The sequence below is a fragment of the Apostichopus japonicus genome, chromosome 16, assembly GCF_037975245.1.
Source record: "Apostichopus japonicus isolate 1M-3 chromosome 16, ASM3797524v1, whole genome shotgun sequence".
Taxonomy (NCBI): Eukaryota; Metazoa; Echinodermata; class Holothuroidea; order Aspidochirotida; family Stichopodidae; genus Apostichopus; species Apostichopus japonicus.
In genome coordinates, this window is record NC_092576.1 from 23,764,735 (window position 1) to 23,789,659 (window position 24,925).

General features: G+C 38.1%; 1 protein-coding gene across 2 annotated transcripts; it reads right to left on the bottom strand.

Moving 5' to 3' along the window:
• Positions 1–1,549: 1,549 nt before the first annotated feature.
• Positions 1,550–24,124, bottom strand: LOC139983511 (serine/threonine-protein kinase PLK1-like). Of its 2 annotated transcripts, none has more exons than XM_071997097.1 (13): positions 23,618–24,124; positions 21,262–21,369; positions 20,440–20,556; positions 19,155–19,259; positions 18,286–18,398; positions 17,115–17,210; positions 15,708–16,012; positions 14,000–14,134; positions 12,161–12,256; positions 9,523–9,676; positions 7,250–7,379; positions 6,011–6,127; positions 1,550–5,264 (listed from the first exon to the last, which is right to left on the bottom strand). In XM_071997097.1, exons 1-13 carry the CDS (start codon positions 23,717–23,719, stop codon positions 4,986–4,988), a joined length of 1,857 nt encoding a protein of 618 aa, XP_071853198.1. In that variant the 5' UTR covers positions 23,720–24,124; the 3' UTR covers positions 1,550–4,985. The 2 variants fall into 2 exon arrangements, with proteins under 2 accessions (XP_071853198.1, XP_071853199.1); XM_071997098.1 differs by lacking the exon at positions 23,618–24,124 and adding an exon at positions 21,725–21,886.
• Between the last annotated feature and the right edge of the window lie 801 nt (positions 24,125–24,925).

Consider the following 24,925-nt stretch of genomic DNA (forward strand, 5'->3'; position numbering starts at 1 on the left):
TCAATCGAGGCAACGAAATCGAACGAGGCAACGGTGTAGAACGAGGCAACGAAATAGGTGGAGGCAGCAAAATAGAAGAAGGCAACGAAATCGAAGGAGTCAACGAAATAGAAGGAGGCAACGAAATAGAAGGAGGCAACGAAATAAAAGGAGGCAACAAAATAGAACGAGGCAGCAAAATAGAAGGAGACAACGAAATAGAACGAAGCAACGAAATAGATGGAGGCAACGAAATCAATGGAGGCAACGAAATAAAAGGAGGCAACGAAATAAAAGGAGGCAACAAAATAGAAGGAGGCAACAAAATAGAAGGAGACAACGAAATAGAACGAAGCAACGAAATAGAAGGAGGCAGCAAAATAGAACGAAGCAACGAAATAGAAGGAGGCAACGAAATAAAAGGAGGCAACGAAATAAAGGGAGGCAACGAAATAGAAGGAGGCGAAATCGATCGAGGCAACGAAATGCGTTGCGCTTTTGGCGTTCCATACTAATCAACATGATCAAAGCGAGGGTGGTTGGTGAGATGAGTGTTCCGACGCAACGCTGGAAACGATTCGCAAAGACACAGTGGATCGGAAAAAGAATCGTGATTTTGTTAGTAGTTGTGTTACTTGAATTTACAGTCCGTACCGTTACGGAGAGCCAAACGTTCCATAAATGTCGAAAAAGAAAGTGAAGTGTCCAAGTTAATATATATATATATATATATGTCCAATTCGATATCAACATGTTACAATTCCATATGAACATGTCGAAACAAAATACCAATATGTCATTACGTCTATCAACATGTCAAATTCAACATCAGCATGTCGAAAACTTGTAACAGCATGCCACTACTACATTGGTCATGTCAACATTGCTTGCTAGATACAATATAGACGTCATGCTATAATGTTGGCACATCGGCGCGCGCCATCGTTTCGTTAATGCCCCAAACTGTATATATATGTCGAGATTTATATGAGAATGTCCAAAACTTGTGTCAGCATGTTGAGAGAAGGAAATAAAATATTCAAGCCACAGGGATCACGTTGATGCCTTAGTGCAATTTTTGGGCCCTTTGTCTAATTTCACATGATTAATTCCTGTGTGGGCAATTGGGCCTTTGAGGTTGCTGCATGGGCCCCGTTACAGTTAAAAAATGAAGTCGTTGGTATTTTTAGGTACCGCAATGTCCAATAGGGCCAACACCTCTAAAAGAATTATCCTGCTTTTTGTTAACATAATCAAATCATGTGTGGGCCATGGGCCCTTTATGGCTGTTGCCTGGGGCCCGGTACAGATAAAAGTCGTAGATGGTATATTTTGGTTTCTCCAATGTATAAAGGGTCCAATGCAACTACAGGAATTATCCTTGTGTCTTTGCACATGATTAAATCACGTGTGGGCCATTATATAAGAGAGATTACATTTTCTGGGTAATGAAAAGGTTAACACACACCCTTAAAATCACTGGATAACATATATAGTATAAATGGCTATATACTGAATTGCCTTCTACTTAAAAGCAATAACAGATTAAAAAAGTGATTCCAGGTAGCTATCTGTTTTCTTGATGGAATTTATTTATTGTAATTTTTTTTTTAGTACAAACACACCAAACGTACTGTTTTCATTGTCATGTATGAATCGTAGAAATAGAAACGTCAGAAAATATAAATAGTGTCCCAATATAATAGCTTAAAAAATTACACTATGTTATTGGATGACAAAAGACCTCAAGGCAGGAAGAAAGAAAGCGAGGAAAAGTCGAATAACAGGGAAGAATTTGCGCCATGTCTTTACCAGTGCAGGTTGATTGAGACGTAACAGGAAGACGGTGTGCTGACAAAACAAATGTGATTCGGCAGGACGTTTCTCTTCTCTTCAAATTGATTTGTTTTCAAAAACATTTTTCCATTTCAACACGATTTTAAATACCTAAGGGATATTTCAGTGAGAAAAAATGTAAATATCTTTCAGAGAAAGACATTCCACACTGTTATTTGAAAAGCCCATCTCCATAACTTGTCCCAAACTCGAGATATCGTTGATTGAATGTAACCTATTTCGAATGGTTAAGCCTCCCCTGACACCAGCAAGGAGATCTCTGAGGGGTGGTCTGTGATCAAAAGCTTTCTTTTCTTTACTAATCCTCTGTTAGCTTATCCTTAAAACGTGGAATGTATGTTTAGCTACCGATATTCTCCGCATTTAGATTTTAATCAAAAGAAAAATATTTTCACTTTAGATGAATACTACTAAAGTTTGTTATCAATTAAGATATATTAGGTTGAGTAATACTGTAAAAGTTTGACAAAATAACAGTGATTGATGACCAGATCTTATTAATCAACTTTATGCCATCTTGTACAATGAATAGGAAACTTATTTAGACAAAACAAATATGAAATAACACAAAATGTAACTGAAATGAAAACAAAATATATATAAAAATAGAACTTGCCAGTACCAAACAATATCAAAAAGTTTGTGCATATTTTTATTTTTTAGGAAGTAGAAGATGTAAGAAAAAAAGAATAAAATAATTTTGATGACAGAAATTTAAATGTTGATGAGCTATACTAAAGATAACAGAGGGACAGTGCTTTACTGCTACTAACCAACACATTGAAGTCGTTTTGGCACAGCTAGTTTTTCTTAATATGCTCAATATACGTACCAAGTTTAGCTATATACTGAGATAATTAAGCCATTCTTTTAATAAGCAATTAATCTACAAACATTTCAGAGTACAATAATATAGGTCAGCTACCTCATACTGATGCCAAATTGATAAAAAAGAAAATAATCCATCCATTTATAGCAATTGATACAAATACTTAAGAAAAAATAGATAGACTACTTAATTGAGGTACTGTGACATTTGGTAGATTCTAGCATTAATTTCCAGGATTAATTGCAACCAAACGATTGCAGAGAACAATTAAACGTCTAGTGAACTACAGTATATCCTGAGTTCGCATAGCATATTTGATGGTTTACCTTGTTTGTAATATATATATAAATACAAAATAATATCTAAATCTTCGTTTACAAAATACTAATTTACATCTAAGGATTTTTAGGTAGTGACATTTTGCTTATCTAAAATCAGAAATATTATTCGTGATCTTGAAATCAAAGTTACTTACATAAATGCATGAAACCTGTATATTGGTATTTTGTTCTTTTTATGGGGGAGGGGGTCCGAGTAGTGTTGGGCTGGTATGTCTTTATTGTCAGCGCAGCCAAACAAAAGAAATTCTGTCACCTTCAGAGCTAAACTTTTCGATGTATGATCATGTAATTTATGATCACGTGAAGAGGCCTGTATACGAATCGCCACCATATATTTCTTAAGTTTATTCTTGAAATACAGAAGATTTTGATTCCATGTGGAGGCTAACAATGCTAGGAAATAATTTCAAACAAAATACACAAACCACGAAAGCCTAATCATGATTGCAATTCAACATTCAAATAACCTAAAATCGGCAATCAAATATTCCAATATGGGCAGTCAAATACTCCTAAAACTACATTCTGCAATCAAATCTTCCACGAACTTAATAAAATACTCGAATATCTACAATCAAGTTCTTCAATATGAGCAATCAAACACTACAATCAACCAATATTCCAATATGCGCAGTCAAATATTCCAATAGAACCTCCAACCAAATATTCCAATAAGGGCAATCAAATACTAGAATATATGCAATCAAATACTGATGCAGTGTAAAGTGTTAAGTAAGTAACTTAAGTGAATTGCAAAAAAAAAAAAACCTTATGAGCGATACAAAATACACCACCTTCAGTGAGCAGGGGTACAGTAGGTACCTACACAATTTTCCTACAGTTTAAAGGCATTAAAGACTTGCGCACAAAGAAACATCTCATGCCGGTAATCTGACCTAGTTTCGAATGAGGTGTAACAGAAGTGTTAGACACCACCATCGATCCCAGAAAATACACACACAGCTTGCTACCCTCAGCAATTAGATACTAGTGTACAGTCAATTAACACAGCTATGGTCAATACCCACAACACAGTGTACATAGCAGGGATGGACATCTCAGGTCTTGATAAAAAGATAACAAGGTATCACGTTTCATTACTGTCTGCATTTTGTAGCGACATGAAAATAAATCCCTTGCAAACAACGGAAAGTTAACTTTTTCAGATGGCGGCACGCAGTCTGGGGCAAGTCTTCAATGCCTTTAAGAATTACACATCAGTCGTCATCTGACCGATAATTCATGAAACAATCATAGTGGCGGAAACCATAGCCTTTACGGTCCACATATTTAACAATCATTCAGACATTCGATATTTTACAGTTAAACAGTGTACCTTTTCCTGTTCTTGTGTTTGTATAGTACTTGTAACTCCCGAAAATGCACTTCACTTTCTAACTGAGAATTATCTGTAACTGATGATCATCTGATTCACAAAACTTGAATGTAACTCCACATTGTTTTCTTTCTGGCTACATACCATCTATTATCTAGATTCTAACATCAGTTCACTGCACCCATTGTCAGCATTATTTTTGCTACTTTTCCATTATATCATCATTCCCTTCTCCACTCATGCTTCATGGATCCTAAGAACATTTTTTTATGGCACAGATCTCTCCATTACACCACTGTACCATAATATTGCTACCTCAATAATCGTTTTAACTGACTCTGAACAAAAGTTAAAGCATTACTTCAGAGTATCTGAGTAGTGCTTGTGATGTCATAAACATATGTCCAAAACTAACCACCAGGTCACGATAGGAGAGATTCCTGACTGCAGACATCAAATTAAATGCTTCCACTTTAATGAACTAACATGGATCCTCGGCACGTTTGCTGATTACACAGCAGAGACGGCCTTTGACTTATGAACCACAGGGCCATAATGCTATGGAATTCAATTGCAAACCAATGTTATGTATCCTTTGACACGTTCGCTTCAAACATTCACACCCTCCTTCCACCAAACTGTGCTACGCTTCTACCTGACTCTCTGCACGTTTCGGTTGACCGCCAGTCGGCGCTGCGATCTTTTTCTGTTTTTGCGACGACGGAGGCTGTGATTTGATGGCGATGAGTCTTTCGACCATCGCGCGGCCGTACTTGATCCGGCTGTACAGGTCTCTGGTGCATCCATACTGTTCCATCAGCTGGCAACGGAAGCTACGAGACTCTCGGTTCTGATCGATGTAGGTCACTGCTCCCATCAGCGGACACACGATGATCTTGGTGTGGTCCGTGAAGAAATTAATCTGAAACCGAAAATAAAACAGGTTAGAAAGAGTGTAAACTTCTGAATGTAGCTTTTCAAGTACATTTGCTGTAATCTACTGTGACAGAACAGAAATTAAAGTACTTCACTGCAGTAGAAGTGGGTTTTTTTTTTGGCTTGGTGAACTATTTAGCTGTTTTCCCCCTATTCGGTTCTCTTTTGTTGGGGTGTGGGGGAAGGGGTGGCAGAAGGGGAATGCTTGCTTACACTGGGACATTGAATAAAATGCTGCAGGTGTATCAACAAGAGAAAATCCAATGAAACTAATACAAACAATTTGAAAATAACATTTCGGCTACAACAGAAGTTAACTCAGTGAGATCACCGTTTCAAGTCCCATTCTGTCAAAAAGTGGAAGCGTTCGTACAAACTCACTCCCAGACGTCTCACCATTTTGAAGCCCTTCTTAACTAGCGATGGTGTAACTATAAACATGGCAGTAACACATTTCCAAAGGAAGAGGAGAAAAACTCTTTTTTTTTTAAATTCTGTAAGTATGATGGCTATAAGCTTTCATGTTGTGAAATTATAAGAAACAGGTACAAGCTTCATAGACTGTCCACAAGACCGTTGGCCTTGCATCGGGTTCACAACAAGAAGAAATTTCTTCTTCGCTTTTTTCCCCGATGGTGGAAAATGCTGGCTCAAAACATTGATGGCTTTTATATAGTTATCAGACATGACCAAACAATGGTTTCAATGAGAAAGATGAATTTCCAGTTTTACCTGCATAGTTCCGTTGCTGAGGTGTAGAACAATGGCACTCCGGGTGCGGAACCATGAATTCATGAACGGAAGTCTGGCCAGGGCATCAGAGTCACGTGGGGTCATAGTAGCACCTGTCTGTTGTATGGAAGAAATGTTGGAATCCAAATGAATTTTGAGTTATCTTGTTACCTGTATGTAATTACCTTTCTCTACTGTGTATCAATTTAAGTGTTCATCTGTTTTGTTGTACGAATACAGTGCTAACCAATAGTTCTTTAGGCTCGCATTGGGAATGGTATTCCTTGCAGCTAACATAAGACTAGTGCAAAAACATTGAAAAAGGCAACTACCGAGCAATAAAAACTGTCATTTATTAACAATCTTTCCAGTTCATGCAAAGTGAATTTTAGGGATATGTTTGAAAAGTTTTGTAGACCTGTAATAGATAGTAAGCAGTACAGCCCCAGTGCTCCACCCCCTGCGATTGTTCAAGTTTACTTTGGTACTTTGGTACAAAGGCCACTCCGCACGGCTGATTGTCAATATATATTTATGTTTTTCCCTTGGGATAAACTTCAAATCTAATGTTGAAAATTTGGCAGAATTGGATATTTTTGTTTTTAACTGTCCAAAATATTATACTATGTTACCAATAACGGTTTGAAGGTTTGTCTACAAAAGTTCTGCCAGAAAACAGTAGCAACTTCAATGCAATCATTGCCAGAGAAGAACTTTTCCTTTTTCAGGAAAACTTTTAATCTAATCACTACACTGAAAGATCGTTCCGTGATATTTGTTGTAACCCTCGAGAAATCTACAATACACACAAACACTTAACCCAGGTTACAGGTAGTACTGTATACCCAATCATATATCACACATATGAACAAAAGCAACAATGCTGTGCTATGGCATTAATGTAATAGAAGATGTAAAACCTTCCTTTTTTTTCTAAATAGAAAATCACTCATTAATGTTTCAAAACCAATATCAAGAATGAGCAAACATCAGCAACCAATTCAAAGCACAGGTTCTCAACCATTTCTTAAATCTGAGAATTTGGTGCGACATTTGTCTTGTGATGTTATTTTGTCTAAATCGTTGCTTGTTTGGCAAGGAAAGATTCACTTCAAATACCGTGTAAGAAATAAGAGTGAGTTCGGTGAGGGGAAGGGTGGGAGATACTGTAGGTCTATGAAAGGCCAACAGGAACATATAATGTGTAAACGGTTGCACAATGAGGTGACAGTAGCTTACCTTCAAGAGATGTTCAGTCATGTAATTTCTAAAGTAAGTAAGAAGAGTGACTTTCTTCTTAAGTGATTCGGGGTAAGAAGACATCATAGGGTAGGATTCGTTCCATTCTCTGTCAATGTACTCCAGATTTCTAGAAAATAACAACAAAGCAAAGACATAAAATGAAAGATAATGGATATTAGAGGAAAGAAGACATACATACAAAACAACTTTTGAACTGCTGCTTACAACCCCAACATCCCTGTTACTGCACTGGAATGTGAGATTTTATTCAACTGAAGGAAAATACAACATGTCCAACACAGTAAACTACTTCTTGCCACTGAACAAATGGAAAACTATCATATAACTCATTTTTCAGGGCAAGTTTTAAGTGACCCCGGTGACCAATCATGAAAAAAATCTGGCCGATTTGGAATTTTTTTGTTTTCATTATTTAATGTGCGACAATTACCGCTGTGGATCGGAATTAAGAGTGGACCTGCTCATTCTGCTTTTAAACATAAGTTCACATACCAATCCATTTAAACAACAAATTTGATACCTAACGCATGGTCTTTGCCTATAACCTCATCAGCTGAGGGTTACCAGACAATTCATTTTACACTGCTGTGTAAAACAGTGCCTTACTTACCAAACCTGTCTGCAACATCCAAATTTTGAGGTTAAAATAGCAAAATCCGCAACTTTTAGATGGGAGAGCAGGGTCAGTTGAGGGTTACCAGAACAAGGTACAGACCAGAATAATGTCTTGTTTTGACAAAGTATTACACAACTACCCTACCAATGAAACACATAGATCAAAGACATGGAGAGGTATCTTGTTCTAAATGTGTATATATAATATATCATAAATAAATACCATATATTAAAGTGCTGTTATCATGAAATAAAACATGCTCAAGAGCACTGTACAAAAGAACCAAAACCTGGAATATAAAATTACCAAACTTAAGAAAACAAATGTACAAATGCAGAACAGGAGGGTCCACCCTGAATTCATCATATCACAGATGAACCTTTCATCCAGATGTCAACACTTGGTATACAGTAACTAGCATCACTTTTGGAGCAATTAGTGACAGTGAGATTCTGAGAATTAAAGACATTCGTGAACACTAATGCTTATTCAGGATACATTTGCTCTCCACATTATATAAAAGGGCCTGGTCAAGATATGTTAATACCAAGAGGTCTTACTGTACCCTCTTGGCAGTGGGTTAATCTATGATGGTCTGTCTACCTAAGTTCAACTGACCCTGCTCTCCCATTTAAAGGTTGCTGATTTTGCTATTTAACCTCAAAATGTTGATGTTGCAGACAGTTTTGGTAAGTAAGGCACTGTTCTACATATCAGTGTAAAATGAATAGTCTGGTAACCCTCAACTGACCCTAGCCTCCCATCTAAAGGTTGTAGAGTTTGCATTCAAACCTGAAACTTTACTGTTGCAGACAGTTTTGGTTAAACACTGTTCTAAATAGCAGTGTAAAACGAATCGTCTTGTAAGGATAATAAAGAGTATTTATTTCATTACTATTGATATGAACATTGCCAGCTTGTCACACAGCCAAATCATCTAGGGCAGTGGTTCCCAAACTTTTCAAGGCGGGGACCCCATTTCATGTAGCGCCATCCGAGCGCGACCCCATCCGAGCGCGACATGTACCTGTAGTACAGTACTGTAGTTGTATGTGAAAACAATATAGTGAATATACAGAAGCAGGGTGGCCAGCGACAATTGAGCAAAAAACGCCAGATTCACTCAGAAAAAACGCTAGAACGGCCGCTAATAAAACCCTAAATATGAGTTTTCAGGGTGAATTTTCTAGGATTTTGACTGCGAACGTTCAAATTCGGGTAAATTTTGGGTACACTCAGATTTTTTTTAATATTTTGAAACAAGCCTGCGACCCCACAAGAATTGCTTCGCGACACCAGTTGGGGTCGCGACCCCAGGTTTGGGAAACCATGATCTAGGGACAGCCTGTAGTATGCTGTTTATGACCAACATACTGCTTGACAACTCTGACATACGAACAGCCAAACTGAATAACAGACTCTCTTGTCCTCCAGCGCTAACAATGACAAACTGTAAAGACCATTTCACAAATCACTCTCCGTCCAGCAACTTGTTTTTAATGACCAAAGTTCTGTGTATCATCATGGTATAGCAAATAACAACAAGATCATCACCGACTTGCCTTACAAGTTTATTTAAAGAATGGAAGACGATTTGTCTTTTATCATACAAACTAGGTTCTCTTTGACTTACTCTCCATTTTGATGAAGTAAGAGACGAGTTGAGTCGTTAAAGAGTACGCCAACACTGCCATCGTTCAGCTGATAACCCAGTCCGTACTTGTCCGAATAGTCCACCCACTTACTGACCCAGAGAACAGGGATGGCGGCTGGATCCTCTGCTTCGTCTGAAACGAAACAAAATATGACCAAAAATGTGCAAACATGCGGGATAGCATCAAAACAAAAAGATAAACAGGAGTGACATAGTGAGAATTGACCGAAACAATGAGTGTAGTCAGACCTGACAAGGTGGGGGTGGGGGGAAGTACAACTTTTAATTGTATGTAACAGACACATTGATATCATTTGTAAAATCTGCCCTATGTTTCAATGCTGAGTTGAATATGTTGCTGAAATTCTTGTGAACTTCAAGTCTGTAGCACACAACCACTGGGTTGCAATGCACTGCTCACTAGTCTGGCAGGTTGCTATTGGCCTTATACAGACCTGTCAACTCTCCCGGTTTTACCGGGAGAGTCCCGGTTTTTACCCGAATCTCCCGGCTTCATATTCTATTCTCCCGGTTTTTTAATGTTTCATCACTTGCAAATTTTCTGAAACTAGCCAACAGTTAGTCCTATGCCTATCGCGAAATAAGTGTAATCTAAAAATAGATTTTGATTGTTTACAATCACGTTACGACTGACACAGTGCTGTGCGGGACTCTCAACCAATAGCAGGCTGCTTTGTCAGTTCTCAGACTTCGCCCAATGTCGTTATTGTACGTTGGCCTTGGTCGAGTCCTAAATACAGTACAGTAGTATGGAACGCTAAAAGGACCACAACATATGATGATGTTAATGATGATCTAATTTTATACGTTCATGTACTAAAAAACTTACGATCATGTACTAAACATATACGATGATGTACTAGAAAACTAAGATGTACATCAAAACATGCGATAATGTACTAAAAACGTAAGATGTACATCAAAACATATACGATCATGTACTGAAAACTTGTGATGATGATGAAAAAGCGCAAGTTACAAAAAGTGGCGTATGAATATCCATTATTGTCGTTTGAATACGCGTATGAATATCCATATATAAGTGTCCCTAGGAATATCAAAGTTGATACCGAAGCCCCGCCCCTAATGGTTCTTAATGAGTTTACACTGAATATTCATACTTGTATGCATACGCCACATATGAATATACATACCCGTATGCAGACGCCCCTTTTTTTGAACATAACATTATTAGTACATGATCGTATTTGTTTTGATGTACATCGTACGTTTGTAGTACATGATTGTATATGTTTAGAACATGATCGTATACTTTAAGTACATGATCGTAAATGTTTAGTACATGATCGTGTATTTCTGGTACATGATCATAACTTTTCAGTACATGATCATATAAAATTAGATCATCATTAACATCATCATATGTTGTGGTCCTTTTTGCGTTCGATACAGTAGTACGGCGTGCACTGTGCATATGCCATGGTGCCCAAGCGTGCTTTTTACGTGACCCGCCATGCGGGATCCAAAAACAGCACTACTGAATCATCCCATTCTGATAAACGAAACTCAGGTCAAGCGAGCCCAAAAAATAAATGGTGCACAAGTGTAATAAACACAAGTTGTCACTTGTTTGTATATATGCGGCGTACCGAATGTGTGCAGTTCGCATGTAGGCTACTTGTATACGACAAAAAACAGTTAAGTTCTATGCCGGCACACACTTTACCTGCGTCCTATTCGATGCTAGGTGAATATCACGTCTTAAAACTACGATTTAAGAAACGGCTGTTTCAAACATCTCACTAATTCTTTCGGCGACTTTAATCCCTATTCATTGAGCACAATAGCATAAACTGCGTATAAACTCGTACAGGGATTATACGAGGTGTCTACGCGGCAATTTGTTGTCAACGATTTTATAAGAGATTGTACTTGTTTAAATGCGTCTTTATACGATCCTGTGCGCGTACACATGTCCAGTTATATATGAGCGGTACTGTAGACTATTTATTTAGGAGTATTTATATAATTTCAGTTGAAAATTACCAACCTCCCTATTTTCCCCTTATTCTCCCGGTTTTTTGGCCCTGAAAAATGTTATTCTCCCTATTTTGGGGTCAAACAGGATTACAGGTCTGCTTATATGCTAACTTTTTATCAAATTATATGAAATCTTGCTTTCCTGAGATAAGCAAATGACATAAGTTGTCACTCATTTATATACCTGAAGAACGCTTAATTAATGGAATATGAAGAGGGGTGTGTTTGCTTAGCACCAACAAATCACAGTCGAGCACCACATTAACCAACCAGAATCTACAGATTGTGTTATTATTCTGTCTATTGTCTCCACTTGTTACATAACTAACATGAGTTCATCAAGGGTCAGTGACTAATGTAAATGTGAGGGGACAGGGGTAGTGGGAACAGTCATTTAGACATTGTGGTCCTAAGGGGCATAGATGGGACCATTTAGTTGTCAAACTTATACTTCTGCCCGACTTCTGTTCCGGGCTATTCTGCAAGGAGTATAATTTAAAGATCGAAATTTAGGTCCCGGGATTTTCTTTCACATCCATGTATGGTTTAAAAGTCCAGTATGACCTCTGACCTTCCTCCCTGAAATTAAACTTACCAAATTGCTTGGGATTCTTTTCGCACGGCTTTGAGTCCAGTACCTTGACCAGTTGTTTCATCATCTCTGGCAGATGGCAAAGTGCATCTTGTTCACCTGTGAGAGACCAACATGGCAACAACAGATTCCAGTTAGGTTTTAGCAGATAGGGAATGGTAGGGTGTGAGAAGTTGATTATCTACCACACCCTCTAATCCCACACTAATCCCTCTTCACCCTCTAATCCCCCTTCCACCAAGTATATTTGTAAAGTTTAACAGTAGCAGTATAAGGAACTTCCCAGCTTCTCGACAAACTGAATAATTTCGAAGGTTGTGAATATGATTTGGTATTATTTTACTGTTAACGTTCATCCAGGGTCTCCCCTGGTATTCAGTTTGTGAGGTGGCTGCAGCTCTGTTCTCTACGACTGCCTCTCAAAATCATTACCAACATCGCCGCCTCACTGTTACAAAGAAGAAATTTCCAAAAATGCACTGATTACAATCCAACTTTATTAACCCCATGCCAACATCTGACAATTGAAAAATTGGCTGTGAACACTAACTTACATCTCACTTCAATGCCAGATTTCTCAAGGTTTACTTGTGTGTTAATTACCTACAGTAGTATAGTATATATACCTGTCTGTGATATCCCTGTAATGCATACAGTACAAATACCATTGATGTTACTAGCATGCTAAATTAAGCACTTTTGTACTTTACCCTAATTTATCAGTATCATTGTAATACATTTGCCATTACTATTTATGATAACATGACATCATAACTATCCTATACTGGTTGACCACTTTCCTAAAAAAAAAGACAACAGAAAAATATTTAATAAGACTCACTACGTAACTTGATGAAATTTTACCAAAGAATAAAGCCAAGTGCTATTACCATTGCCTACGTGCACCTCTATCTTTTAATAATATCAGTATCAACCCCTCACCATCTCACTCTCCATTCCTCCATCAACCCCCACCCCACCCCCCAACACTTTCCTTATCCTCTCACATCTCTTCTTTCCTTTTCACATTCATTACTAATTAACTTCCATTATAACACCTGTCAGAGTTTATATCCAGTCCTTTATCCCATTATTACACCCCTCAGAGTTTATATCCACAGTCCTTAATCACATTGTTACAACCCTCAGGTATTCTCTCCAGTCCTAAATCCCATTATTACACCCCTCAGAGTTAATATCCAGTCCTTAATCCCATTGTTACACCCCTCAGAGATCTCCACATTCCTTAATCCCATTACATCCTTCAGAGATATCCACAGTCCTTAATCCCATTATTACACCCCTCTGAGCTCTCCAGTCCTTAATCCAATTACTACAACCCTCAGAGATATCCAGTCCTTAATCCCATTATTACACCCCTCGGAGCTCTCCAGTCCTTAATCCAATTACTACAACCCTCAGAGATATCCAGTCCTTAATCCCATTATTACACCCCTCAGAGTTTATCTCCAGTCCTTTATCCCATTATTACCCCCCTCAGAGTTTATCTCCACAGTACTTAATCCCATTGTTACAACCCTCACATATTACAGTATCTCCACAGTCCTTAATCCCATTATTACACCCCCTCAGTGTTTATCTTCAGGCACAGTCCTTAGTCCATCCAGCCCTCTTCTCTTCCATCTCACCCCCCCCCCCTTTTCCAATTTTTCCACTATTTATCAATCATTCAACTTCTTTGTCCATCCATCTGTCTCTCTTTATATCTTTCTTCGTTTCAGTTAATTATCCTCCAAAGAACATCCTGCTAGGATGGTAACATAGCGCACTCTTACTAACTTTCTATATTAATGATATCCCTTTCATATAGTGTTTACTCACCTATACTTTTATTGATATCGTCGATATCTTCGTTTACGTCCTCCCTGTCCTTCAAATCTTTCTTCTCTACTACCGGAGGGGTTCGTCCATGGAGCGGCTTTCTTGCCAACTCACTGACCGGAGGCGTGTTCTCATCTGAAGGAAGTAAATGTCAGAAATTTCTGAGGGGATTGCCCTTTTTTTTTTTTTTAAATATTCTTTGCAAAGTTTTATGAATGCATCTGGGGACAGCGGCTGTTAGAGACGATAGTCCAAAAGAAAATATAAAAGTTATTTTGTGCTATATCAATGAGGGGTATCAAATAAGTATTCTTGTAAAATTTGCATCAAATCCTACGTTTATGGTTTTCGAGATATTGACAGTTGACGTTGTCACCTTCCGTACCAAAAGTGAACTTGAAGCAAACAGGTGTGATGTCATTGATGCGCACAAATAAATGTTCTGTTTTCTGGGCAAATGTAAGCTATTTTATCCCATGAGGTCAAATTTAAAATTTCATTGGAAAAGTGAGTACACGGTATCATTTTGAAGCTGAATAACTGACGTTTACAATTTTCATTATTTTGTTTGTGAAATTTTCCATATTCCATTAATTACAGACCTGTTGCTAATTTGCATAATCAAAACATCAGTGTGACATGCAGGACATTTGACTTACCAGCCAGCAACATGAATCAATTGAATATTTGTTATGTGAGAACTTTTACAGCCTTCCTTCCGGTAATTTTGAAGAAAAGTTTACTCTTGTGAATTAATTTGTTATGCTTTCCTAGGACATTGTTTCACCATGAGGTTGTAGTACAGTAGTACATGTGTGAGTATCGTCATCAGCATCATCATGTACAGGAGGTAGGCTCTGTGGGAGCATAGATCCTGGTGGATCTTTTACCTTGAATCATGCACCTGTACACCTTTTTATTCCTAAACCAGAGCTGTAAATTCATTAATGGATGTTTTAAAAGTAAATATGTATGTAGATTTAACCAGATTGTATTTTATGTGCCTTACAGTCATTAACTTGCGTACAGTACACCCTCCCAACTACAGCCACTGTCCCTATTGCCCCCCTCCCCCCCCAAATTATGACATTATTGCACACAACAAATACTGACATTCTGGGAATATATCCAAATTCATATTTTTAATGAAAAAAAAATCAACTTTAATGTAAACATCCAGAAACAATAAAGTAAACTTTCATAGTCCATTTCTTATATGGAAAAAAATTGTCCCTTATGTCACAGGTTTTTTTTGTTATCAGCTGTGTTGTCACTGTTCTGCAATCACTTGATATTTTTGGTTGACATTAAGCAACTTGGTACTTAAATGTTTAGGCTACATATATATCAGTGATACAGGCACGACTGCTGCACACGCTTGCTTTAAGAGCATTTTAAGCTTGAGTATTTGGGTGAATGATAAAAACAGTTTTTGTTGGGCCTGTACGTCACCCTGCATATTACTAGATATGACCAAATTTATGTAACAGTAAAATTTCCTTTTTTTGTTTGTAATACACTAATATATATTTCGAAATAATATTTATAAAAACTAAAAAAGATTCTGTAATATGAGTTTCTTGAAACTGTGACACACATTTATCTCTCTGAAATGTCCCGTACATCACGGTGCAAATAGTTTGGACGGCCAGGCCTTCTTTAAAAATTTTCTGCTCTACAATGGTATGTTGTAACAATGTGATCATACCTTTCCTATGACCTTTGACCTCGGTCAATGGTTTTCTATTAATCTGAGATGAAAACCGGGGTGCCGTGGTCAGACAAGACACAGGCAGCTCCTTGGGCAGGTGACCTGTGGTGAAGAAATCATCCTCTAAGAGTTTCATGACGTCCGGCCGTTCCAAAGGATTCTTGTGAAGGAAACGGGTGATGAGGGATCGAGCTGTGGGCGATATTTTGGACGGAATGTGGTACTGGTTGCGTTTTATTCTTTGGTAGGTGTCCTTGAGACTTGAGGTTTCAAACGGTGGTCTCCCGACCAGGAGGGTGTACCTGTGTAAATACGATCGTAGAATACTGATTATGAAGAGGCAGCTGTTTATATTACAATGGCACAGAAGGCTGCATGCGGTTTAAAGTGCTCAAACATTTTTTGAATTTTGCTATCTGCATACAGTACAGTACGAATCTGCATACAGTACAGTACAGCATGCGAGCAAGAAAATAATACATGGTGGCTACATCAACTCAAAATACAACTTGTTGTTGCAACGACAACGATTCAATAAAGAGAGCTACAAGCCTTTCGACAGGAGAAAGAAGTGAAGAATTGTACAGTACCGTACATGTATGATGTACCGTACACATACCGATAACAAATTACCGGGATGTGTGGGAACACTTTCTCATGGGTGTAAGGTAGGGTTCAGTGTCCCAAACTTAAAATAAACTTGAACCGACTTTCCACGAAAAAACTAAGAACATGGGACGTGCAAAAGAGATTCAGCTTTGTTACCACTTTTGATAATGTACGCTGTATGCTGTCCGCTCCAGCGACATCAGACAGGGCGTGATGTAACGCTGTCCACCAGAATAAAGGATGCACATATTACACACTGATGTATATGGGAAGTCTTAAAATAATATTTCAATATACACAACAACCTTGGTATACACACACACACATACCAGAAATGTATCGAGCCATTGAAAATACATTGTCAGGTGGTGCAGTGGCGTAGCCAGAGGAGGGCAATGCCCCCCCAAATTTGCTTTGTGCTCCAGTCTTGCCCCCCCCAAATGAAATCCAGTGATGTTTCAAATACTTCTTTTTTACATTTTTTTGAGTTCTAATCACAAGTATTCATACCTCAGGGCTCATGTTCATACTTCATATAAGGTCATAACTTGGTAATCAGACCAAGATATTACACATTTTGGGCCTTCATCATACCCACTGAACCATTGGATGTGTATTTGTGCAGACGAGGTGCCCATTAATATATATTTCTTGGTAATTTATACCATCAACCATCACAACGTTGCCCCCCTTAAGACAAATCTTGCCACCCTAACAATTGAATGCTGGCTACGCCACTGAGGTGGTGTGATACATATCATGATGGTGATCATGTTCTTGATCATTTTTGCTTACATTATACATCCCAGGGACCAGGAGTCAACCTCAAAGCTGTGTCCTTCCTTCGTAAGTACCTCGGGAGCGATGTAGTTTGGGGTGCCGCAGAGCGTTCTGGAGAGATTTAAACAATGCAGACAAATTCAACAAATTTCTCTTGTAAATAACTGGGGTAGAAGACATTCCCTCAGGTGGCAATGACTTTGTGAATGAGAGTTCTGATTGTGTTATGTTCAGAAACTGATCAAGATTATGTTTTCCAAATCTATTCTGAAAACTCATCTGTTTCTAGATCTCAACAACTTTCACCAAAATTGTTGTCTTATCCTGTGTATATTACTTGCTTTGCAATTCCTCAGTGCTGTTGTTTCACTGCGCTATGAGTATATCCTTTTGAACAATACCGGTGCTTTTACAGATGTTTATAATTCTTATTATTATTATTAATTACTACGATACATATTATTAATCATCATGCCAATTATGGTTCAAACACTTTGTCAAGATCAAAACACTTCTGAATTTTACAATGAAGCCTACACACATATGATTATTGTTTTGCCTACAGTAAAGTTAGGCTACCATTAGAAAGACTCACTATTGTAATGCTTACACAATATGTACAGTATGTTTCCCCTTCTTGTTAATTTTTGATGAGGGGTCAGTCAAAGTGTCATGAACAGCAAACAAGACATGCTGCAGCCATTTAACTGCTAGTACCCTATCTGATTCATGCCATTAACATTATCCCACACAAGTTTCTTAACAACCTTGCTTTGCATTACAACAGGGTTTCCCTAACTTTAAGCCCCCACGAACCCCCTGTAGATATCAGCCTTGTTCCCGAACCCCCAACTTTTCGAGACACAATCTGAGTCATTATTATACTACAATACCCATACCAGTGCTTCGTACAGATCAAGTATCACATGCATGGTACGGTACTACTATGGCAACACTGTACTGTACATTAATAAATTATATGATATATCAGATTTTAGTTCAACAAAAAGTACTCTAGTTTTGACTTTACTTCCAATTTCTTCAACATGAAAACATTCATCATGAGGAAATATCAGTAGCCTTACAACAATCAAGATAGCTCGTTGATTTTTTACCCAAGCCAAGAGTAATTCAATGTTTAGGGAACAACCCACTGCTTCAACGCCATAAATTAAAGCAACGGTACCTTTTTCGTTCGCCATCATATTCTTCTTTAGTAGCGAGGCCAAAGTCACCAATCTTGATGTTCATGTTATCGTCAATGAACAGGTTTCCAAGTTTCAGGTCTCTGTGGATCACCTGAAGAGGGAAACACAAAACCAAAAATAAAATTCAGAAAAAGCGACTTAGCTAAAAGTCTTTAATAGCAATGTCACCGATTACCGCGCTGTACCCCGATCTGGTTAAGTTCTTTTCTTGATACATTCAAAATTTGCACCAGATCTGATGAATGAGGCATGAAGTTTTTCAAAACGAAACGAAAGAAAAAATAAATTATTTGCCCAGAAGGGGCCCCTAAAGGAACAATTGAGCACTGGCCTTCATAGCCAGGAGATCCATAATAGTAAAACATAGTAACAGTGCTCATCTAAATCTCTCACAATCTGTTACATTGAATCATTCAGGGTTTCTAACTTTCTGTATTATATACACTGTATATAGTACAAATCAGTCTGCACATGTATGGCAGCACAGCTAGAATGACCAAAGATACATACAAACTAAAACACAACAAACTAACTGTAAAACTGCAATGAAATCCGAAAAATTTCTTAAATAAATGCCACATGGGTACTAGCCTTCAAAGGTCTTCATTTTATTGGACTACACTACATGTACCAAAGATAAATTATAATAAAGTTTCACTCCGTATTCAACATTTCTTGAAGAATACAACCTGATTCCAAGGAAGTGAATCCTCTACAATGTGGGTTACTAATAGTACTGCGTACCTTATTTCCTGAAAAATACAACCTGATTCCAATGAAGTGAATCCTCTACAATGTGGGTTACTAATAGTACTGCGTACCTTACTAATAGTAGGCTACTGTGTACCTTTTTTCCGTGCATGTATTGCACTCCTACAATGATCTGTTGCATGAAGTATCTCGTCTCTGCCTCTGTGACTTGTCGCCGCCTCTTGTGAAGTTCCATCAATGACTACAAAAGAAAGAAAGAAGGCAAATTGATGTTGATACAATAAATAGTAAATATATATAACACAACATGATACATTGTTGTTTAAATTTAATAGCTCTTATAAACAGATCTAGATTGAAATTTCACATATTTTTACGACACTGACAATCTGATCATCATGTAGCAATGACTGTTCATTCATACTTAGTAAAGATTCCTAAATCCTATTGGTCCATTCAGGTCAGCTGACCGTGGTTAATCCTTTGAGTAATGCACGGTAAAATTACGGGGCATCACTTTAATAAATCTTTGGTTATATGTAACCAAAAATGTTTTGTTTTATGATTTTTCCCCAACACATAGTAGTGTATGAATGAACGGGGTTAATCAACGGTCTAGCGTGCGTTACTCACATGATTAATGCACTCCGGGTATTAATGCTATCGCTGGATGCACTCGGGCTCCGCCCTCGTGCATCGCTTGCATTATCCCCCGATCGTGCATTAATCCTGTGAGTAACGCACGCTAGACCGTTGATTAACCCCTTATTCATGTGTACTGCCAAAACTATCATTTTCAATAACTAACGGTGCAAACACCAGACTTTAGCTTTTAATGACACAGCTAACTACTTTGCAATGAAAGCCACTCCAAATTCAACTTTTGCACCTGGCATCAATTCCAGTATGAAGCAAGGTTCACTTTACTCATAAGACAGAAAATCGAAAGCTGCACACAGGTCATTTGCTTGTTAAACTTAGCAACACTGATTGTCTTGGAAATTTGACTGGCCAAGTAACTTATTTCGGACACTCTGTGTGATCATCATGTACAGTAGTTGTTACAGTAGTATCTAGGTAGTACTGTGACCTTGGTCTTTGTGCCCTCTGGTTCCTTCAGGCTTTTATGTTAGAACCTGCACAATAACTTGGAGAAGTACTGTACACCTGCTACTGAAAATTGTAGGAAATGCCACTCAATAGTGTGACTTACTGCTTAAATACAGTGTATCAAGCTTACTACCTGTTTACAAGCAGATCAGGCTGCCACAATTTTTTAGCACCATTGAAAAGTAGTCTAACCCCTCCCCTCCAGCTCCATCACACCATCCCCCCCCCCCCTAGAATGGAAGGATTTGCTGCAAGTCAAATTATGCAAGCCCACGAAACTCTCTCTCAAAACGTCCGGACACTTTGCTCACCCTTCTCCTACAGAGCTCTAGCAGGACATAGACGTTGCTGTCATCTTCAAAGAATCCGTGGAATCCAACGATGTGTTTGTGGTGAAGAGTTCGGTGAATGGCAATCTCCATAGACATCTGTACATTGTGAAAAAAACAAGAGGAACGTCAGGAAACATGTCTCAGGAATGATGCAGCCGCCATACTGTATAGATTCTGAAACTTGGGTGCACTGATACACATACAGTATCAGACCTCCCAGTGGCTCTTCAACAAAATAAACCTGGGCTTTTTTAAAGGTTGTAAGTATGAAGAAATAAAGGTTTTTAAAGGCCCATCAAACATGAGAATAAAGGATTTTAAAAGGTCCAAACTGAAGTTAATTTGTAACGTACAGTACTGTACTGTAGATGTGCAATACTAACAGTAGCAGTAATTGTTTAGCCTGTACAATTATTTGCCAAGTTCTGATCTATTTGTGAGTAAATGCTGTCAGTATATACTGTACTGTACATTTACAGAAGAGTACTTCTAAACACCTGGAGTACTACAGTGATTTCCTGTTAACTTGTTTGCTAAGCATACTGTAGGTGACTTCCCCCCCCCCACCCCAATTTTTCACATTGTTGACAAACAAGCGTGAATGCTTAATACTACCACCTCTGACTTCTCCACATGATATTCATTGTGGTGAAATCCTGCTACAGTGTAAGACAGTTGTCCCCCCCCCCCCCATGAACCTGGTATGGAAGAGTCGCAAGGTTTCCTTACCCTCCACCGCAGTATTTACAGAGATCTCTTTCTCTTCTTTGGTTTATTAAAAAAGTAAATACTGTAACTTACCTTTTCTTTTTGGTGTGGCTTAACCAGCAGGGCTTTTGAAACAATTTTACCAGCATAATTCTTGTTGGTCTCTGAATCCAGTAATTCATAGCACTTTGCAAATCCTCCCTTTCAAAAGTAACAGTATAGAAGACAGAAAAATTAAGGGAACTTAAATCATAGAATGCTTTTCATCTTTTGGTATCCATTGATTCCATGTGTAATGTACACTGTGCTTCACTAATTACCAGACTTGTACTGTAAATTCAGTCCTTACTTTTTTGTAATATAGTACAGTAAGTATATACAGTATATTGAATAATGGTTAATAAGTACTTCTTGCAGTACTCAAGGTAAGTTGGAATCTAGTACAAAACAACTTACTGTACTTACAGGTAACTGTACTCATACTTACAGCCTTGTAAGTCATACCAACAGGAATTGTGTGTGTACTCATACTTATGTACAGTGTACAACAACTTACTGTAGTCTAGCATGGTGGGCTCATACTGGATCAACATTATCCATCAACGAAAAAAATCCAACCCGCTCAACAGTATGCGTTTTTCATGTGTACAGCCGTTCCTCAGATATACTAATGATCTCAAAAACATTTATTCTTCTGTGCCAATGCGTACTATTGAGCAATTTGAGCAGAATTTGACCACAAAATGTCTGCTGTGTCAAGTTGAAGTTCTTTCAAGGCCCTAAATTGACGGTCTTCATTGAAGCTAACTTTAAGTATAAATCCATTAACCCCAGATGCTGTTTGCTATGCTCTGGGTCTCTAACGTCAGACAGTTCAGGTCCCAGAGTGTAGTGGTATCATGTTGAGGTAATTTTGGTTATTTTTAGGGAGTAAGACTTCTACTGTAAATGCCAAAAATATGTGCAACACTGGGGGGAGGGTGTTAAAAGTTTTTATAAAAACACAATTTGATCAGCATATATCCTGAAATGGATTCAAACTCATTAAATATGTAACACTGCTTCACTGCAGTTTAGGTTGCCTGTTGTATGGTTCCTAGTAATATTTTAGGGTTCATCAATTGTGCTAATTATGAAACCTTTACTAGGCTATACAAAAAAGTTAGGCTTAGATCCCAAAGTCATCTCAAGCTGCATGTTCAAAACATTTATAAGAATAACCGACAAAGTGTCATTCAAATTAAATGATGCTCAAATTGTTTTGTAGCTTTATAACTTGGAAAATTATAGGCCTAGCCCAAAACAAGTTCTGCTATACAGGCTGGGACTAGGCTATATCCTGGCTAACCATGTACTACACTTTGTTGCCTGCAAGATGCATACTGGGCAATATATTGTTATTCATATGACTTATTACTTAAACAGCCAAATCATTATGGCATTGGTAATTAAAAATCAGTTGTACCAAAAATTTAGAAAGGCATAGGCCTACCGGGTCTAGGGGAGCCGTGTCATTCCGCCATAGGAAAAGTGCCATTCCCCCATGTTACTCTGATGGCAGTAAAGCACTTTTGTATGGGGGAAAGAGCACATTATTGTGGGTGCACTGTATATTTGCTTCACTTCACACTACCTAGGCCAACAAAATCGGTCATTGAAATCAACAATCAGAATCGGTCTTTTTAATAAACAATCAACCTGAATTAATTAGATTTACAAATTCAACCAACTATACTATAGATTTGAAGATGTGTGAATCTACTCTTACGAACTTACAATTTAAACTGTTTAATCACATGTACATTAAAGACTTGTGTATCAATTCCCCTATCTTGTCTTAACTACAATTCAGTCTATCCAGGGAACCATCATATTTGAAGACGGTGTACCTACTGTATCCTTCCACGCAAATTAAAAAAAAGTTTCACCGATACATTCCTGCGTTAAATCCATTCCTAAAATGTATCTTTCCGCCATAGGTTTCGAGGTCTGGCGGAAAGGATTTAATGTACCTATGGCAGAATGGCACTGGAACCTAGGCCTAGCCTGGTACCGTTATTGTCTGCACATGGTACTTTCAGCTGGAAAACAAACGGTGCTTTCTGCACACCAAATTTGTCAGCGGAAAACAAAGTTATTTTTTAGAGGAGAAGAATGACTTACTGAATGAACTGATTAGGCACATTGAAATCATGTAAGAGGATTGAGAATATAGAATGTGACTGTAGCAGGGTAGTATTTGGCTCCAAGACTTAGATTATGAATTACCAGTATTAGGATAGCTTAGGTTCGGCCTAGCCTTACTACTTAGCGTTGGGATCAACTACTTACTTAAGGCCTACAATACAGTAAGTTAGAATTAACTTAGCATAGTTTGTCAGACCGTATGTATGCTACGCTATTGATTACCTTTACGACTAGGCTTAAGTACTAGAGGCTAAGATCAAACCTTTCCAAGAAATCTTCCTTTGGTATATTGTTTTTTAGAAGCTGGATCAAGAACTATCGGTGGTACTTCTTTAACTCTCAGATCTTCCTTTCTTCGTGACATTTTGGCTTGAGTTGTAACGCGATTGATAGCAGGTAACAGCCCAAAAGAAATGTACGCAAACTTCTATAGCCTACTCAATAGGCTGTATTGTATACCTTTGCTTTTAGAATCAAACGCAGCTAGCCTAATTCCTTCGCGCAACCGGTCCTTGTACAGTATATGTGGTCGTTTCTCTGTCACGTAGAACACCTAAGCGTACTAATAATTCTGTAGTCTAAAGTTAGAGGTATGTTTTTAAATGTATGCAACTAAACGACATGATGGTATGATTCTATGGAAGATGTCTGAACATTTTGCAGATATTGTTATCACAACGAAATCTCTTTGAACCAAACGGTAAGCCTACTACACACGAACCTCAATACGCCTAGCGAGATACTTCTACAATACATGATTGGTGGCGGTTTAGGCGATGTTTACATCGTTTGAAACACCGCTCAATGCGCTGATTGGCCAATGGTAGCAAGACAAATCCGTATGATTGGTCAATGTGAGAATAACCAAATTATTATTTGGTATTTTAAACTGCGTGTGTAGTCTGCACAAATTTGAAATCAAAATTAAGATGGACTATCCAGTTACACAAGAACGAAACTGAGAAATATATTCTGGGAAAAGTGTTTTCCTACATGTTGTCTGTTTGTGACTGAGAAAGCTAACAATTCAAATTGGATTAGAGCCATATCTAAGCAATAGTCAGACAGGCATATACTTACACGCACTAAGTTTATGAATCGCCGGGGACTCATAGACCAATTAGAATTACGTACTCATGTATATCATTTCAGTTGATACCAAAATTTACCGACAGTGAGTTTGGTATATTTCCTTCTTAGCACGGTTGGCGCCACTAAATTGCCCGAAAAAAAGTGCCTCTTTACCAAGAAACTCATGTACGTGGAGGAGCCTGTTATAGTTTCGCTGGTGTGGAAATGTCTCATCAAAGCACTGAAACTTACTGGCATTTCACAGCACCATCTTGATGAAACTTCGAATCAGAAAGTCTAAAGTTCTGATGGGATGCAGTATAGTCTGTATATAGGCCCCAAATAAGAGCACGCTATAATTTCAAGATGTTTTCAAAAAGTGCTTTCCTGGGGGTCTTTATTCTCCAAATTGTTCTCAAACAGAACACACAAGGTATTGACTGCATGCCCCAATGAGGTTGTAATAAAACTAGTTTAAGAATTTTGATAACAGTTGACC

Coding starts and splice junctions, on each gene's coding strand:
- LOC139983511 (XM_071997097.1), bottom strand. CDS start 23,719: ATGTCACGAAGAAAGGAAGATCTGAGAGTTAAAGAAGTACCACCGATA. Junction 20,557..21,261: donor AGCCACACCAAAAAGAAAAG/GTAAGTTACAGT, acceptor CACAATGTACAG/ATGTCTATGGAGATTGCCAT. Junction 19,260..20,439: donor TAGAGCTCTGTAGGAGAAGG/GTGAGCAAAGTG, acceptor TTTCTTTTGTAG/TCATTGATGGAACTTCACAA.